At 39.1% G+C, this 17,644-nt stretch overlaps 1 protein-coding gene across 4 annotated transcripts in view; it reads right to left on the bottom strand.

Moving 5' to 3' along the window:
- LOC126997941 (uncharacterized) overlaps positions 1–17,644 on the bottom strand; it is a 59,307-nt gene that overhangs the window by 40,532 nt on the left and 1,131 nt on the right. For 3 of the 4 annotated variants that reach the window (XM_050859194.1, XM_050859196.1, XM_050859197.1), the window contains exon 2: positions 17,467–17,617. In XM_050859194.1, coding sequence (XP_050715151.1) covers positions 17,467–17,489 — 23 coding nt within the window. In that variant the 5' untranslated portion in view covers positions 17,490–17,617. The remainder of the gene's footprint in view (positions 1–17,466; positions 17,618–17,644) is intronic. The other variant, XM_050859195.1, reaches the window with a different exon arrangement.

Consider the following 17,644-nt stretch of genomic DNA (forward strand, 5'->3'; position numbering starts at 1 on the left):
AGTGTAAGGTGGTGGTGAATAGACCTGAATAAATGTCTTTGTAGGGAATGTATGACGTTTACTTGTGTATGGTGAGTGTTGCTTCTGTACGAGTTTCTTTGTAACTTTTATATATATTTTTTGGTGTGTGTGTGTGTGTGTGTGTGTGTGTGTGTGTGTGTGTGTGTGTGTGTGTGTGTGTGTGTGTGTGTGTGTTTAAGAGAGAGAGAGAGAGAGAGAGAGAGAGAGAGAGAGAGAGAGAGAGAGAGAGAGAGAATAATATAGACATTCTCATTTATTTCTCTTTATATTGTCAACTGTAAAAGCATCCACAACTACCACAAGTCTATTTTATGATTCTCTCTCTCTCGCTCTCTCTCTCTCTCTCTCTCTCTCCTATTTGTTCATCATTTCACGTTTTCCTTTGGTCGTCTTTGCAATCTCTCTCTCTCTCTCTCTCTCTCTCTCTCTCTCTCTCTCTGTTATCGTCCCTCTGCGCTTGTCAGTTCCAAATTTTTTTTATCCCTCCGTATTTCTTTTTCCTCTTTTTCTTTCTTTCTCCCTTTATCTTCTCTTCCGTTCCTCACACACACACACACACACACACAGGAGATTATCTTAGTGTGTGTGTGTGTGTGTGTGTGTGTGTGTGTGTGTGTGTGTGTGTGTGTGTGTGTATTGCGAAAGTATAACGAGCCCGTATTAGAATCAGCAGAGTGGGGGGGGGGTGGTGAGAGAGAGAGAGAGAGAGAGAGAGAGAGAGAGAGAGAGAGAGAGAGAGAGAGAGGGAGAGGGAGTGGAGTTACAGGACAGGAACGATGAAAATAGACAGAGGAGGAGGAGGAGAAGAGGGAAGGAGATAATGGGAGGGAGGGAGTTAAAGAAGAGGGAAGAGAGGGAACAAAGTGCTACAAAGAGGAAGGAGGAGGAGGAGGAGGAGGGAGGGAGGGAGGGAGGGAGGAAGGAGGAGGAGGAGGAGGAGGAGGAGGGAGAGGGGGAGGGAGGGAGGTGAAAAGGTCATAGAAAATTAGGGAAGAGGAGAGAAAAAGGGAAGAAAGGGAGGGAGGGAGGGAGAGGGAAGGGAAGGTCAAAGAGTGGTATACCGGAGAAAGAGAGAGAGAGAGAGGGGGGGGGTGGAACAGACAGACAAATAGGAATAAGGGGACGATTAAACACGATTACAGATGGTTAGTAGTGGTGGTGGTGGTGGTGGTGATGTTGGTAGTGATGGTGGTGGTGACAGTGGTGATGGTGATGATGGCAATGGTGGTGATGGTGGTGGTGAAGGTGGTGGTGGTGATAGTGGTGATGGTGGTAATGGTGATGGTGTTGGTAGTGATGGTGGTGGTGATGGTGGTGGTGGTGGTGGTGATAGTGGTGATGTTGATGATGGTAATGGTGGTGATGGTGGTGGTGATAATGGTGGTGGTGGTGGTGGTGGTGGTGATGGTGATGATGGTAATGGTGGTGATGGTGGTGGTAGTGATGGTGGTGGTGGTGGTGGTGATGGTGGTGGTGTTGGTAGTGATGGTGGTGGTGGTGGTGGTGGTGGTGGTGGTGGTGGTGGTGGTGGTGGTGGTGGTGGTGGTTGTGGTGGTGGTGGTGGTGGTGGTGATGGTGGTGGTGGTGGTGATGGTGGTGTTGGTGATGGTGGTGGTGGTGGTGGTGGTGGTGGTGATGGTGGTGGTGGTGGTGGTGGTGGTGATGGTGGTGGTGGTGGTGGTGGTGGTGGTGGTGGTGGTGATGATGGTGGTGGTGGTGGTGGTGGTGGTGGTGGTGGTGGTGGTGGTGATGGTGGTGGTGGTGGTGGTGATGATGGTGGTGGTGGTGGTGGTGGTGTTGGTAGTGGTGGTGGTGGTGGTGGTGGTGATGGTGGTGGTGGTGGTGATGATGGTGATGGTGGTGGTGGTGGTGTTGGTAGTGAGGGTGGTGGTGGTGGTGGTGGTGGTGATGATGGTGGTGATGGTGGTGGTAATAGTGGTGATGGTGATGATGGTAATAGTGGTGATGATGGTGGTGATGGTGGTGGTGGTAGTGATGGTGATGGTGGTGATATTGTAGTGGTGGTGGTGGTGAATATGGTAATGGTGGTAAGGAATGCATTGTGCTCTTTAGTTTGTATTGTCAAGATAATGATAGGCCCCCCCACCTCTCTCTCTCTCTTCCCACAGATGTCAATAAACTAGCTTCTTCACGCTCTCATTAACAAGAACGAGAGAGAGAGAGAGAGAGAGAGAGAGAGAGAGAGAGAGAGAGAGAGAGAGAGAGAGAGAGAGAGAGAGAGAGAGAGAGAGAGAGAGAGAGAGAGAGAGAGAGAGTTACACGCCGAGTAATTGTTTTAGTAATAGTCTGTCCTCACCGTATATTTTGGTCTCCCTTAATCTCTGTATAGTGTAGTTTCGAAGCAGTAGTAGTAGTAGTAGTAGTAGTAGTAGTAGTAGTAGTAGTAGTAGTAGTAGTAGTAGTAGTAGTAGTAGTTGTTGTAGTGGTAGTAGTAGTAGTAGTAGTGAATGCTTATATACGTATGCAGGGTTTTTTTTTTTTTTTCTTCTTTTTACATCAGAGGAGTCAGTTCAAGGGCATAAAAAAAGGTAACAAACGTGAAAAAAAGCCCGCTACTCACTGCTCCTAAAAAGAGTTAGAGGTAGAATAAAGAAACGAACAAGAGGTAGAAAGATGGAAAGACAGAGAAAGGAAGAACTACATGATGAGCGAAAAGGGGAAAGAAAGAACGAACAAAGAAGAGAAAGCAATAGAAGAATGAAAGAACGAAGGAAAAAAAAGAATGAGATAAAAAAGAGAAAATTAAAGAAAGATGGAAAGATAGAGAAAGGAGGAACGAGATAATGAGAGAAAAAGGGAGAGAAAGAGCGAACGAAAAAGAGAAGCAATAGAAAGAAAGGAAGATAGGAAGAAAAATTAATGGAAGATAAAGAAAGAAAAAAAATTACAGAAAAATGAAAGAATTGTAGAGAAAGAAAGAAGGAAGGAACGATTGAGAGAAGGAAAAAAATAACCACACTCTTAAATGAAAGCTAAAATAAACAAAGCACATAAACAACCCCACAAAAGTAAAGATACATATCATAATATCAACACAACTAAGCGCCTTCACAAACAGACCTTCACAGCTCACTATTTTCCTTTCTTTATACATATTTTCTCTAAGCTTCACGGCCATCCTTTACGAGACTCGAAAATTATAAGAGGAAAAATATGTAAAAAAAGTGGCTCAACACACACACAGAGAGAGAGAGAGAGAGAGAGAGAGAGAGAGAGAGAGAGAGAGAGAGAGAGAGAGAGAGAGAGAGAGAGAGAGAGAGAGAGAGAGAGAGAGAGAGAGAGAATGTGTACAAAAAACTACAGGCCATAATCTTCACCCACAAAAAATATATATATCAGAAAAAAATAAGCTGGGAGACAAATTTCAAGTATTTTTGTGGTTTTTTATATTTAGAAATCGCGCTAAGCCAAATTATCCGAACGCCTCTGAGTGGTTATCCGTTTTTTCTTTTTTTTATATATGTATCTTTTAGGCCCACGTTCAGGTTTATTCACCATTATATAATCAGTTTCCTATTTTTTAGTGCAGGTCTTATCCCCGAGCCACTTTTTTTACTTTTTATTCCATTGAAAACTAAATGAATGGAACGGAAGATAAGGTGAAAGATTACAGCCGGGGTGTGTGTGTGTGTGTGGGTGTGGGTGTGGGTGTGGGTGTGGGTGTGAGTGGGGGGGGGGGGTCTGTGTGTATGTGTGTGTGAGTGTGTGTTTGAATTTACCAGCTAAGATAAGTGAGAAATTTTGAACGAGGAAGTATGATTTTTTTTAATGTGTTTGTGTGTGTGTGTGTGTGTACCATAGGCAATAAGGAAGTAGGAAAAATCATTCGTATATAATTTCGCCGCGCGCGTGTGTGTGTGTGTGTGTGTGTGTGTGTGTGTACCATAGGCAATAAGGAAGTAGGAAAAATCATGCATATATTATTTCGAGCGCGCGCGCGTGTGGGTGTGTGTGTGTGTGTGTGTGTGTGTGTGTGTGTGTGTGTGTGTGTGTGTGTGTGTGTGTGTGTGTGTGTGTGTGACATAAGACATTAAGGAAGTAGAAAAGATCGTGCATATTTTCCATGTGTGTATATGTGTGTGTGTGTGTGTGTGTGTGTGTGTGTGTGTGTGTGTGTACGTCCTTGAGGTGGTAGGTATGGTAGGGAAGGTGACCAGGTAACCGTATAAGGCCAAACGGGCAGGTAATAAACACAACAGGTACATCCTTTTACCTGCCCCCTCTCTCTCTCTCTCTCTCTCTCGTATATCATGTGCTTTAGCACCTGACAAGTTTTCCTTCTAATGTATGAACTTTCTCCATTATCGGCAAAGAGAGAGAGAGAGAGAGAGAGAGAGAGAGAGAGAGAGAGAGAGAGAGAGAGAGAGAGAGAGAGAGAGAGAGAGAGAGAGAGAGAGAGAGAGAGAGAGAGAGAGAAGGGGGTGGGGGGTTGGACAGCTCACTACACTCTTCTCTCAGAATATTCGTAACAGCGGCGTTGTTATGAAGTTGGAACGGAATCGCTTTTAAGTTATCTGAGGCTTCGTTTTCACCGTTCTTTCTTTTTATTTCTATCGCTTCGAGAGAGATATGTAGATAGAAAGATAGATAGATAGATAGATAGATAGATAGACAAATAACCACCTAAAGTTCTGTTGTATATTTCACCTTATTCATATTTCCTTTCATTTCCAACTGTTTGAGCAATAGATAGAGAGATAGATAGATAAATAGATAGATAGATAAGGATAGAAATTGAAATACCGCTCCACATTCTGCTATATATTTCAGCTTTTAAATTTCCTTTCATTCCCATTCCATACTATGATAATATTTCTTCGATGTGTTATTATCCTTATTATTACTTTTTTTTATTATATTTTATGAACACGACCAAATATATACTACATGTAAAAGAAAGTTAAGGGAACGATGAAAGTATTAATATGTGTTGCAAAAAAAAGGGCTTCTGCGCGTCTATAAATAATAAATGCATGAAAAGCTCTACTGTGTTTTGCCTGCGAAGGAAATCCAATAGAATATATTTTTCGCGCCGAGGATGCAGTTTGTTGTGAGAGGAAAAGAAGGGCTCGGAAAAATGTGCTAAGAGGGGGATTAATGCATTTTCCTATACTATATTTTGCTTGCAGTTACGGTTTTGTATTATATATTTGGTTTGTATAGTTGATGAAGTTGATGATAGGCGATGAAGCAGTCGTAGCAGAGGAAGAAAATAAACAAGTAACGGTGATGGTGATAGAGAAAAGAAAAGAGAATATAAGAAAATAAACCGGTAACGATGATGGTGATAAAGAAAAGTAGGAGAAAAGAGAATGAAAGAAAAAAACAGTAACGAAGATGGTGATAAAGAAAAGCATAAGAAAAGAGAATGAAAGAAAATAAACGAGTAAAGAAGATGGTGATAAAGAAAAGACGAAGAAAAGAAAATGAAAGAAAAAAAACGGGTAACGATGATTATGATAAAGAAAAGTACAAGAAAAGAGAATGAAAGAAAATAAACGGGTAACGAAGATGGTGATTAAGAAAAGACGAAGAAAAGAAAATGAAAGAAAATAAACGAGTAACGAAGATGGTGATTAAGAAAAGGAAAAGAAAAGAGAATGAAAGAAAATAAACGGGTAACGAAGATGGTGATTAAGAAAAGACGAAGAAAAGAAAATTAAAGAAAATAAACGAGTAACGAAGATGGTGATTAAGAAAAGGAAAAGAAAAGAGGATGAAAGAAAATAAACGGGTAACGAAGATGGTGATAAAGAAAAGGAAAAGAGAATATAAGAAAATAAACAGATAACGAAGATGGTGATTAAGAAAAGACGAAGAAAAGAAAATGAAAGAAAATAAGCGGGTACCGATGATGGTGATAAAGAAAAGTATAAGAAAAGAGAATGAAAAAAAATAAGCGGGTAACGATGATGGTGATTAAGAAAAGAAGAAAAGAGAATTAAAGAAAATAACCCGGTAACGAAGATGCTGATTAAGAAAAGAAGAAGAAAAAGGAAAAAAAGAAAACGTTGAAGAAGAAAACAAGAAGAATATGCGAAGGAAAGACGAAACAAGTGATAAGTGTGTTTAGAGCCTGAATAAGACAGTTTCCAATACCATATTTACGATTCGCTGAAGTTTAAAGGTTTGGGATGAGAAATTTCACATATTTTCCCCCATATTCACAGGCTGATATAAATTTTAGGTCGAAAATTATGAACGAAATACAAAAGGAAGGCTCGGAAAATGTGAGGAAGCATAATTATTCACTTTTCCTTATTTACATTTTTACTTCAGCCAGTACGTTAAGATAAGCTACTCTCTTTTTTTGTGTATTATTTAAAGACTGACGAAATAATAGATTCAGGATTCACCAAACACAGCAACGGAGGGCTTGAGAAATACGCTGAGGCAGAATATTAGTTTTCTTTACTTTGTTCATATTTTTTGTGTTTTCATTTTTTTTTCTCTTATTTTACGGGTCTAAAATGATAAAATGTTAAGGATTCTCAAAATGAAGAAGGAAAGACTGAAATATATGCTAAGAGTCAAAATAATACAGTTTCCTAATCATATATATTTTTGTTTTTCTCTGTAGTTTCTTTTCTCCGTTGTTTGTTATAAGTCTTCAGGTAAATATGATGAAAGATTAAGAATTCACTAAAGAAACACAAAGGAATGGAAACTATGCTAAAAATACTCAAAATATCGTTTCTTTTTCTTATTTTATCTATTTCTACGTGTTTACAATGTCTTTCTTTCCGTATCCTTATAAATCCAAGTTAATATGAAGAAAAAAATCAGAATTCACAAAAGAAACACAATGGAATGGAAACTATGCTAAAAATACTCAAAATATCGTTTCTTTTTCTTATTTTATCTCTTTCTACGTGTTTACAATGTCTTTCCGTATCCTTATAAATCCAAGTTAATATGAAGAAAAAAAATCAGGATTCACAAAAGAAACACAATGGAATGGAAACTATGCTAAAATTAGACTCAATATATCGTTTCTTTTTCTTATTCTTTCTGTTTTTACGTGTTTACAATGTCTTTTTTTTTTGTATCCCTATATATCCAAGTTAATATGAAAAAAAAAAATCTGAATTCACAAAAGAAACACAAGGGCTGGAAAATGTGCCAAAATTAGACGGAATATATCGTTGTTTTCTTATTCTTTCTGTTTTTACGTGTTTACAATGTCTTTCTTTCCGTATCCTTATATATCCAAGTTAATATGAAAAAAAAATCTGAATTCACAAAAGAAACACAAGGGCTGGAAAATGTGCTAAAATTAGACTCAATATATGGTTTATTTTTCTTATTTTATCTATTTCTACGTGTTTACAATGTTTTTCTTTCCGTATCCTTATATATCCAAATTAATATGAAGAAAAAAATTTGAATTCACAAAAGAAACACAAGGGCTGGAAAATGTGCCAAAATTAAGCTCAATATATCGTTATTTTCTTATTTTATCTATTTCTACGTGTTTACAATGTTTTTCTTTCCGTATCCTTATATATCCAAATTAATATGAAGAAAAAAATTTGAATTCACAAAAGAAGCACAAGGGCTGGAAAATGTGCCAAAATTAAACTCGATATATCGTTGTTTTCTTATTTTCTCTATTTCTACGTGTTTACAATGTTTTTCTTTCCGTATCCTTATATATCCAACTTCATATGAAAAAATAATCTGAATTCACGAGAGGAACGCAAAGGAAGGACTTGATATATGCTCCGAGAATATTGCTTTTTTTTTTTTTTCATTTACAGATTTACGCGTTTGCTGTCTCTTGTTCCATTTCGTTATATTTACTGACTAATATGATAAACGTTTAAAAATTCACACCAAAAAAAAAAAAAAAGGTATAACTGGAATATATACAAAGGCTCAATTTACAGTTTTGCGTTTTTGACGTGTTCTTTTCTCGTTTTTTCCATTATTTACGAGTTAATACGAATGGTGATAAAGAAAACTAGGAGAAAAAAAGAAAAGAAAACAATACTGAAGAAGAAAAACAGGAACACACAAAAAAAGGGCTGGGAAATACGCTAAGGGGCAGACTATTAAACTTTTCTTTGTTTGATTTACATATTAACGTATTCGAAGAGTCGGGTTAATATAGTAATACATTCGGAATCGATCGGGGAATGTGCAGTAAGGCTCAATATTACTCTCCTACTCTTCCTGTTACTTACTCTTACTATTCTTATCTTTCTTTATCTCTTACTCTTTCTTACTCTTACTATTCTCATCTTCTTTATCTCTTACTCTTACTATTCTCATCCTCCTTTATCTCTTATTATTCTCCTCTTACTCTGTCTCTTCCTCATGTTACGGCTCTGTCCTTTCCGCGGGGTCATGTTACGTCCAGAAGTGGCAGAGTGTGATGAGGAAAACTTTCGTGGTCTTTGTATTCTTTCCTCCGTTTTCCTTAAGCGATGATTCTTGTTCCTTGCGCGGGGTTTACGTTTCTTCTACGATGTTGTCTTCTTTCTTATGCGGTGTCTTCTATGTTGTCTTCTTATATGATGTTGTCTTCTCGTACTGTGTTGTCTTCTTGTACTATGTTGTCTTCTTGTACTATGTCGTCTTCTTGTACTATGTTGTCTTCTTGTACTATGTTGTCTTCTTGTATGGTATTGTCTTCTTGTACCATGTTGTCTTCTTGTACTATGTTGTCTTCTTGTACTATGTTGTCTTCTTGTACTATGTTGTCTTATTGTACTGTGTTGTCTTCTTGTACTATGTTGTCTTCTTATACTATGTTGTCTTCTTATACTATGTTGTCTTCTTATACGATGTTGTCTTCTTGTACTATGTTGTCTTCTTGTACTATGTTGTCTTCTTATACTATGTTGTCTTCTTATACAATGTTGTCTTCTTGTACTATGTTGTCTTCTTGTACTATGTTGTCTTCTTGTACTATGTTGTCTTCTTGTACTATGTCGTCTTCTTATACTATGCTGTCTTCTTGTACTATGTTGTCTTCTTGTACTATGTTGTCTTCTTGTACTATGTTGTCTTCTTGTACTATGTTGTCTTCTTATACTATGTTGTCTTCTTTTACTATGTTGTCTTCTTATACTATGTTGTCTTCTTGTACTATGTTGTCTTCTTATATGTTGTCTTCTTCTTATACGATGTTTTCTTTTTTATATACAATGTTGTCTTCTTATATGATGTTGTCTTCTTCTTCTACGATGTTGTCTTCTTATATGCTATGATTTTTGTCCCTTGCGCGAGGTTTATGTTTCTTGTGCGATGTTGTCTTCTTTCTTAACGATGTTTGCTTCTTCGTTAGGCAATGTCTTTTTTTTCCTTGTGCAACGCTTTATTTATTATTGCAGTATTTCCTTCTTTACAAACCTTTATTTTTTCCTCCATTAGGACTTACAATGTTCATATTTTTTCTTCACTATTTTTTTGTTGCATTCGTTCTTATGCAATGTTTACTTTTTCCCGAACAACCTTTCCTTACTTTCATAATATCACGATGTAGCACGCTGATCCCTTTTCCTTTATAAAATGTTGCATTATTTGCTTATAATAATATTGTTTATTTATTTATAATTTTTTTATTCATTTTTTCCTCTTGCAACATTTTCAACTATTTGTTTTCCCTGAAGGTTTTTGCAATGTTTTCCTTCTTCACACGACGTTGCCTCACTTTTCCTAATGGAGTTTTTTTTTTAACTCAACTTTTTTATTCATTTTGTTCATAAGTAGCACGATACACTTCTCATGTACCGTAACTTAATATTTAGTACATTTTCGATCTTTTTTCAAACTTTCATACCAACAACTAACGGAAAAATGGCATATATACATTACTCATGGATTTTACATGAACTACTCGTCATTTCTATTCATGAGCCACGCGAAAAAACGGAAGACGAGTATTTGTGATTCCAATGTATCTACACAGTAAGCATTTTTAATCTTCAAACTTTCAAATCGTTTCATCGTCAGTCAACTAAAACAAGAGAGATTTTCCAACTCCTCATTTACATTAATTAGCCGCAACGACGAACGAAAGCGACGAGTTTGTGTCGTTGATTCAAACACACACTAGGCACGACATTTTTCAAGCTTTCCTTTTATCTCCGCCCAACGGAAGCAAGAGATATTTTTATAACCACCGTTGAAGCTAAAATTTTGTAAAACTTATGTTGCTGCTCATTAATCTCTCTCTCTCTCTCTCTCTCTCTCTCTCTCTCTCTCTCTCTCTCTCTCTCTCGTAACCAGTTAGATCTTATTAGTGCATGCATATAAAATTAAATGAACAAAAATTAAATAAAAAGATGAACGAGAAGGAAGAAAACAAGGACGAAAACGAGGAGGGGAATAGGAAAATTTGGAGGAGGAGGAGGAGGAGGAGGAGGAGGAGGAAAATTATGACGATGAAGAAAATAATATAACCATTTGCATCATATTAGTATTTATATGAGGAACAAATTCATAAAACAATAGGAATACGGAGAAAGGAAGAGGAGGACGATGAAAACGAAAACGGAGAGGAGGAGGAGGAGGAGGAGGAGGATATAAAGTGAGAGGCAGAAGGGGATCTAACCAACCGAACAATATTAGGAATTCTGTGAAAGAAGAAAACTATAAAGAAAAAGAAGAACAAGGAGAATAAAGCCGAGGAGGAGGAGGAGGAGAGAGAGGCAGAGAGAAAGATAAACGAGGAGAAGGAAGAGGAGGAAGAGGAGGAGGAGGGGAGGCAGTTGGAAAGAAATACGGAGGAGGAGAGGCAAACAGAAAGAGAACGAGAACGGAGAGAGAGAGAGAGAGAGAGAGAGAGAGAGAGAGAGAGAGAGAGAGAGAGAGAGAGAGAGAGAGAGAAGGGGGGGGGGGGCAAGGACACAGAAAGGAAGAAGGGGAGATAAGGAGGGAAGGGTTAAGGGAGGATGGGATGGTGCAGAGAGGAAAGGGAGATAAGAAGAGGGTAAAAAGGCGGAGGACAGGAAGAGAGAGAGAGAGAGAGAGAGAGAGAGAGAGAGAGAGAGAGAATTTTCTTCATTTTCAAGCCTGTATTTTTTTTTTGTGATAACTTTCCATTTATTATTTATCTTTTTAACTGCACTTTTTTTATTTTCATTCATTTCAATTTTATTATTTTTCTTTTTTTTCTTTACTCTCTCTCTCTCTCTCTCTCTCTCTCTCTCTCTCTCTCTCTCTCCCTTGCTGGACGTTAATGCATTTTCTGGTCGTATCTCGCGGGTTTCCATTCATGGTGACGTGTTGCTAATGCAAGTAAGAGGCGCTGCAAATGTGGCAGAGGTAGCAGAAGCAGTAGTAGCAGTAGTAGTAGTAGTAGTAGTAGTGGTAGTGGTAGTAGTAGTAGTAGTAAGAGTATGGTATTGGTAACGGGTGGTGCATTATGTGACAGACGTAGTAGTAGTAGTAGTAGTAGTAGTAGTGGTGGTAGTAGTAGTAGTAGTAGTAGTAGTAGTAGGTGATTGTAAAACCAGACATACGATCGGGCCAAAACCGCTTTCCAGGGCAGTAACTTGAAACTGTCAGTGACTGGTGAAAGACACGTCGGGGCAGTCATTGGAACAGCTGAATACAGAACCGAATATGTGTAAACAGCTGTAAAGCGCTGGGAGTCCGAACTGCAGGGCCTGAGCGAGATCGCCAAAACGGAAACGCAGGCAGCCTACGCAGCATTTACGTACGGTGTCAAGCATAAATGGAACTACCTCATGAGGACAGTTCCTGATGTTGCTCCGTTACTAAAACCTCTGGAAGATGCTATCAGAAACACCTTCGTGCCGGCGATAGCAAATGGGAGATGTCCCGGTGATCAGGAGCGGAGGTTGCTGGAGTTGCCGCCAAGAATGGGTGGGCTCGGCATCACCAACCCGCAAAATCTGGCAGAGTCTGAATTCGAGAATTCACTCCGAATCACAGCCTCCTTGACCGGATATATTACCAATCAAAATGAAAGGGGAGAAGACAACCCTCAAGATATTAGGTCACTAAGGAATGAAATCTCAATCAACAGAGAGGAAAAACAGAGAGACTCTGAGTGACCTAATGAGAGAACTCCCAGAAGACACAAGGAGGACAGATATTGCACAGGAAGTGGGCGCTTCAAACTGGCTAACCACACTACCTATCAGGGCAAAAGGCTTCAACTTAAACAGAAAAGAATTCACTGATGCCCTTGCCCTCAGGTATGGCTGGCCAGTGGATGGGCTCCCAAACATGTGTAACTGTGGCTCACCCTTCAACCAAAACCATGCCATGACAAGCAAGAGAGGAGGTTTCGTCTGCATGAGACATGATGAAGTGAGAGACGTAACAGCTCAAATGCTGAAAGAAGTCTGTCACGACGTGACTGTGGAACCCATGCTGCTCCCTCTGCAAGGCGAACACCTCGCCAGACGCACCGCTGTTTCGAACGAAGCACGAGTGGATGTTAGCGCCAGAGGGTTTTGGACTCGTGGACAAGGGCATATTTTGACATAAGGATCTTTGATCCCATAGCCCATTGCCACAGAGACCTGACCCTTGATGCAGCCCACAGAAGAAACGAACAAGAGAAGAACAGAGCATATGAAGAAAGAATACAGAATGTGGACCAGGGATCCTTCAGCCCGGTAGTATTCACGACGTCAGGAGGGATGGGACCAAGGGCGCAGAGCTTCTACGCAAGACTCGCCGAAACACTGGCGGATAAGAAACAGCAGCCAAGAAGCAGTGTGGTCGCCAGGATGAGATGCAGGCTGTCCTTCTCCCTCCTGAGGTCAGCCTTGGTCTGCCTGAGAGGAACCAGGTCACCTGCACCCAAAACCACCCGCATTGCCGACCTGGACTTTGAGGCGACGGTGGTTGATAGTCATATCAACCACAAGCTCTGTTAGCTTAAAAATAATATGTTTAGTAAGGTTTGTAATACTAAACAAAGATGGTTGTCGGCCACAGTCATTGGCGGGGTGGGGCCAATGAATTGCTTTGTGAAAGGATATGAGAGAATATACCGCTCACAACGCAACTCTAATAGATGAAGGCACGTAGTAGTAGTAGTAGTAGTAGTAGTAGTAGTAGTAGTAGTAGTAGTAGTAAAAAGAGGTGAAGTAAATAATCAGAAACACCACCACCACCACTACCAACACCATCAACAAAACAACGGTAACAACAATGGCCTGGTGGTGGAGGTGGTGACAAGAGCAGCAGTTCAGAATCAAGGTCGTCTGGATGGTGGTGATGATAATGGTGGTGGTGGCGGAGGTGGTGGTGGTGGTGGTGGTGATGGTGGTCAAACGGACTCAATGGGTACTACTCGCCTTTCTCTCTCTCTCTCTCTCTCTCTCTCTCTCTCTCTCTCTCTCTCTCTCTCTCTCTCTCTCTCTCTCATGGGTGTAATAAATTAATCAAAACAAAATTTCTCTCTCTCTCTCTCTCTCATGGGTGTAATAAATTAATCAAACAAAATTCTCTCTCTCTCTCTCTCTCTCTCTCTCTCTCTGAAGGGGAAAGGCTATTGAATTCTTGCTGGTTTCCGCACAGTGTAGTATCACGCATGGGGGCTCGTCTGCCTTCTAACGGTAATAGTTTCCTTCTCCCTTTGTTTCTTCTTGTTCTTCCTGTAATTGGTCTTGTTCTTGCTCCTCCTCTTCTTCTTCACGTATTTCATCGATTTCTCTTATTCTTTTCTCTATTTTCTTCTTTTTTTCTTAATTTCCACTATAGTTATCTTTATTTTCTTCCCTTGCTACGAGTTATTATTAGCATATTTATTTATTTCTCTCTCTCTCTCTCTCTCTCTCTCTCTCTCTCTGATGTAGTAACTGTTTTTCTTATGGCAATCGATGTGGAGTTTATTGGTTTATTGACTTTATTCTTCCAATCTTTCTAACCTCGAGGCAACTATACAGGTTTTAGTCCTTTTGCCCCTCTCTCTCTCTCTCTCTCTCTCTCTCTCTCTCTCTCTCTCTCTCTACCTATCCGAATTGTGTGGTCTAGTCATTTTTTCTATTTCTATAACGGGGAATGATATCAAACCTTTGCATGTTCCATTTTGTATATTGAGGTCATTCACATCTTTCTGTTACCGTGACTGATAGCGTACATGACACACACACACACACACACTCTCTCTCTCTCTCTCTCTCGTATCCGGACAAAGACCATCAAATTCCTCGACATGCATGATCAAATTCAGGTTTTTTTTATAACAAATATTCGGTGAGAAAGCGGATTTATTCATGTATTCCATTCACACCAGTCGTAAAAGGGGAAATAAATCTCTCCCTCGTGAATCTGCGGCATTCTCTGTATTATCAGGGTGCGCAGGCTAACAGATTAAGCGGATAGGTAAGTCAACGGGGGAATATTTGCGTTGGTTCCCGATAGATGGCAGCACTGTACCCTACTTCCCCTTCTATCTAGTTCATGTTGCTTCTTCCTTCTCCCTCTGTTTCTTGTTCTTGATCTTCTTCCTCTTCTGCTGCTTTTTGTTCCTGTTTTCTTCTTCAACATCTATATATTTTTTTCTTCTACTTCATCTTCATCTTCTAGTTCATGTTGCCTCTTCCATCTTCCTCCGTTTCTTCTTGTTCTTGATCTTCTTCCTCTTCTTCTTCTTCTGCTTCTTCTTCTTGTTTTCTTCTTCAACATTTATTTTTTTCTTCTACTTTTCTCAATCATCATCGTTATCTATTTATTTTCTTCCTCTGTTGCGAGTATCTTTAGCAAATTTAATGTATAGTGGCACCCTCTGTATAGAAGCAGCTTTAAAAATCACCGCATTCCAGTAATAAAAAATCATGCAATATTACTTTTTTTTATTCTTTTTTTTCTTTCCGTGTACTTTCATTCACAATAAACTCAAATTCACGCAGTATTTGTCATTTCATCGTTACGCATTTTTCACACCTTTCTTTTTCGCCTACTTTCATTCACAATAAACCCAAAGTCACGCAGTATTTGTCATTTCATCGTTATTGCAAAGAGAAACACGAGATTATATAGTTTCTTAACACACACACACACGCACACACACACCAGCACCTCCCCCATCAACACATATACGAACGGCCCAGGGCGGTGGTGATGGTGAAAAACAACCACGAAATGACAACCCCGGTCCAAATAGCTTGATGATTTCCCCGTTTTCCGCCCCAAGAATGATCGGCTGCAACGGAGGAGGAGGAGGAGGAGGAGGATGTCATGTTACGCTTCCCATCCCATCTATGAATCAGTGTCGGGTTCTGATCCTCTGTCTAACGGGATGGGGAATTACACTCTCCTATTGCGTGCGATGCGGTACAGAATCAATCTCTCTCTCTCTCTCTCTCTCTCTCTCTCTCTCTCTCTCTCTGATTGAGCCTCGTTCCTATCACTTATGGAGTTTATTGATAAAGTTCTGTGTCCTCTTTCCGAGCGCTACCATTATGTCCTTATTTTGCAAGAGCTTATACAATAGATACCGTAACCGCTCTCTCTCTCTCTCTCTCTCTCTCTCTCTCTCTCGTAATAGGCAGGTGTTAATAGGAAAAAGACGAAGAATGGAAGTAGATAAAGGGTTTTGCGAACGTAAATAACAAGGAAAAAAGTGAATAACAGGTTAGAGAATATAATAAGGAAGAGAAATAGATTGCAGGAACGGACACAGTAATTACGAAAGAGGAAGAAGATAATAAAGGGAGCAAGAAGTCGTAATATTCTCAGTAGCAAATGATGAATGGTACCAAAAAATCATAATAAAGGAAGGAGGAGCCATTTATAAGACCTTTGGTAGCACGAACATAAAAAAAACGGAAAGGGTACGAGCGTATACAAAAAAAATATATAAAAAAAATAATATAATAAATGAAACAAAAAGGTACAACTGTAATAGCAGATAATAAGCATGAATGTAAAATAGTAATAAAAGATAGCAAGTATATATACAAGCGTTCAAGAATGAGAAAAAAACAAAACAGAGGAAACTAAATGGTCTAAAACGTAATAGTAAATAAAAAAAAAGCATGAATGTAAAATAAAATAAAATAAAAAAACAAGAAATTGCTGATATATGAGTGTTCAAAAATGAGAAAAAATAAAATGGAGGAAAGGAAATGATAAATACATACTAGCAAATACCGGTATATAAAAATCTAAAATGTGAAATAAAAAAATATATATATACGAGCGTTCAAAAATGAGAAAAAAATGGAGGAAAAGAAATGATAAAAACGTTATAGCAAATATATAAAAGCTAAAATGTGAAATAAAAAAGAATTGAGATAGGTAGGTATACGAGCGTTCAAAAATGAGAAAAAAATAGAGGAAACATAATGGAATAGAGCGTAATAGCAGATAAACATGAATGCAAATAAAGAAAAAATGAGAAATCTGGAAGTATACAACCGTTCACGGATGAGAATACAAAAAAAATATAGGAAACAAAATGGTATAAAACGTAACAGCAAACAAAAAACCATGAATGTAAAATAATAAAAAAATATATAGTTGGAAGTACACGCGCGTTCAAAATTGAGAGAAAACAGCAGAATCTCATTTACGCGGCAGTTGGATAATTCATAAAAGTACTTGGACTTCATTAATATTTCTCTTTACAATTATGACGTAAATCATTTCCACTCCAAGAGACAGTACGCGAGAGTGGATGCAATTCAGAGCAGAAAAATCGAAGCGAAAGATAACCTCTCTCTCTCTCTCTCTCTCTCTCTCTCTCTCTCTCTCTCTATTCCTTTTACCCTCAAGTTCTCTGCGTCCTTTTCTAATTTTCCTCACTGTCCTCATCTCTCTCTCTCTCTCTCTCTCTCTCTCTCTCTCTCTCTCTCTCGTATTTCCTATTGATGCTTGTCTTTGATTCATGTTTTTTTTTCTATTATAATTATATACAGAGAGATTCAAGTCCTTAGTTTTGTGATTTTTTTTTTTTTAATGGACAAGCTCTGTGGAATATTTTTATTTTCACTCTCTCTCTCTCTCTCTCTCTCTCTCTCTCTCTCTCTCTCTCTCTCTCTCGCCCCAGATACTGTTCGCAGGTGTGTCGTGTTCCTGTTGACACGACGGAGTTCACTGTCATTTATATATTCACACCCAGGCTCTCTCTCTCTCTCTCTCTCTCTCTCTCTCTCTCTCTCTCTCTCTCTCTCTCTCTGTGTTTGTTTGTTTGTGCGTGTGTGTGTGTGTGTGTGTGTGTGTGTGTGTGTGTGTGTGTGTGTGTGTCTCTCTCTCTCTCTCTCTCTCTCTCTCTCTCTCTCTCTCTCTCTCTCTCTCTCTCTCACACACACACACACACACACACAAACACACACACACAATACTCCCCGCACATAACATGCAAATGAAGACAAACTACTCTCTCTCTCTCTCTCTCTGCAACACACACAAGTTACAGCAATTACACTGGAGAAGGCAATTTTTTTCCCCTCTGCCTCCTCCTTTTTCCCTACTGTGTTAATTTCTTACCTCAAAAATAGGTGTGTCTTCATTTTCCTTGCTCCTGAGGAAGACGATGAAGAAGACGAGAAAGTAGCGACGACAGGTACAACTCACGTAGGTAAAAGTCACGCAACAGCAATCAGTCACTATTCAGCTCACGTACGATTCAAGTTCACTACTAGAAAGAAAACAAATGAGTAACAGC

This window comes from Eriocheir sinensis, chromosome 13 (genome assembly GCF_024679095.1).
Source record: "Eriocheir sinensis breed Jianghai 21 chromosome 13, ASM2467909v1, whole genome shotgun sequence".
NCBI lineage: Eukaryota > Metazoa > Arthropoda > Malacostraca > Decapoda > Varunidae > Eriocheir > Eriocheir sinensis.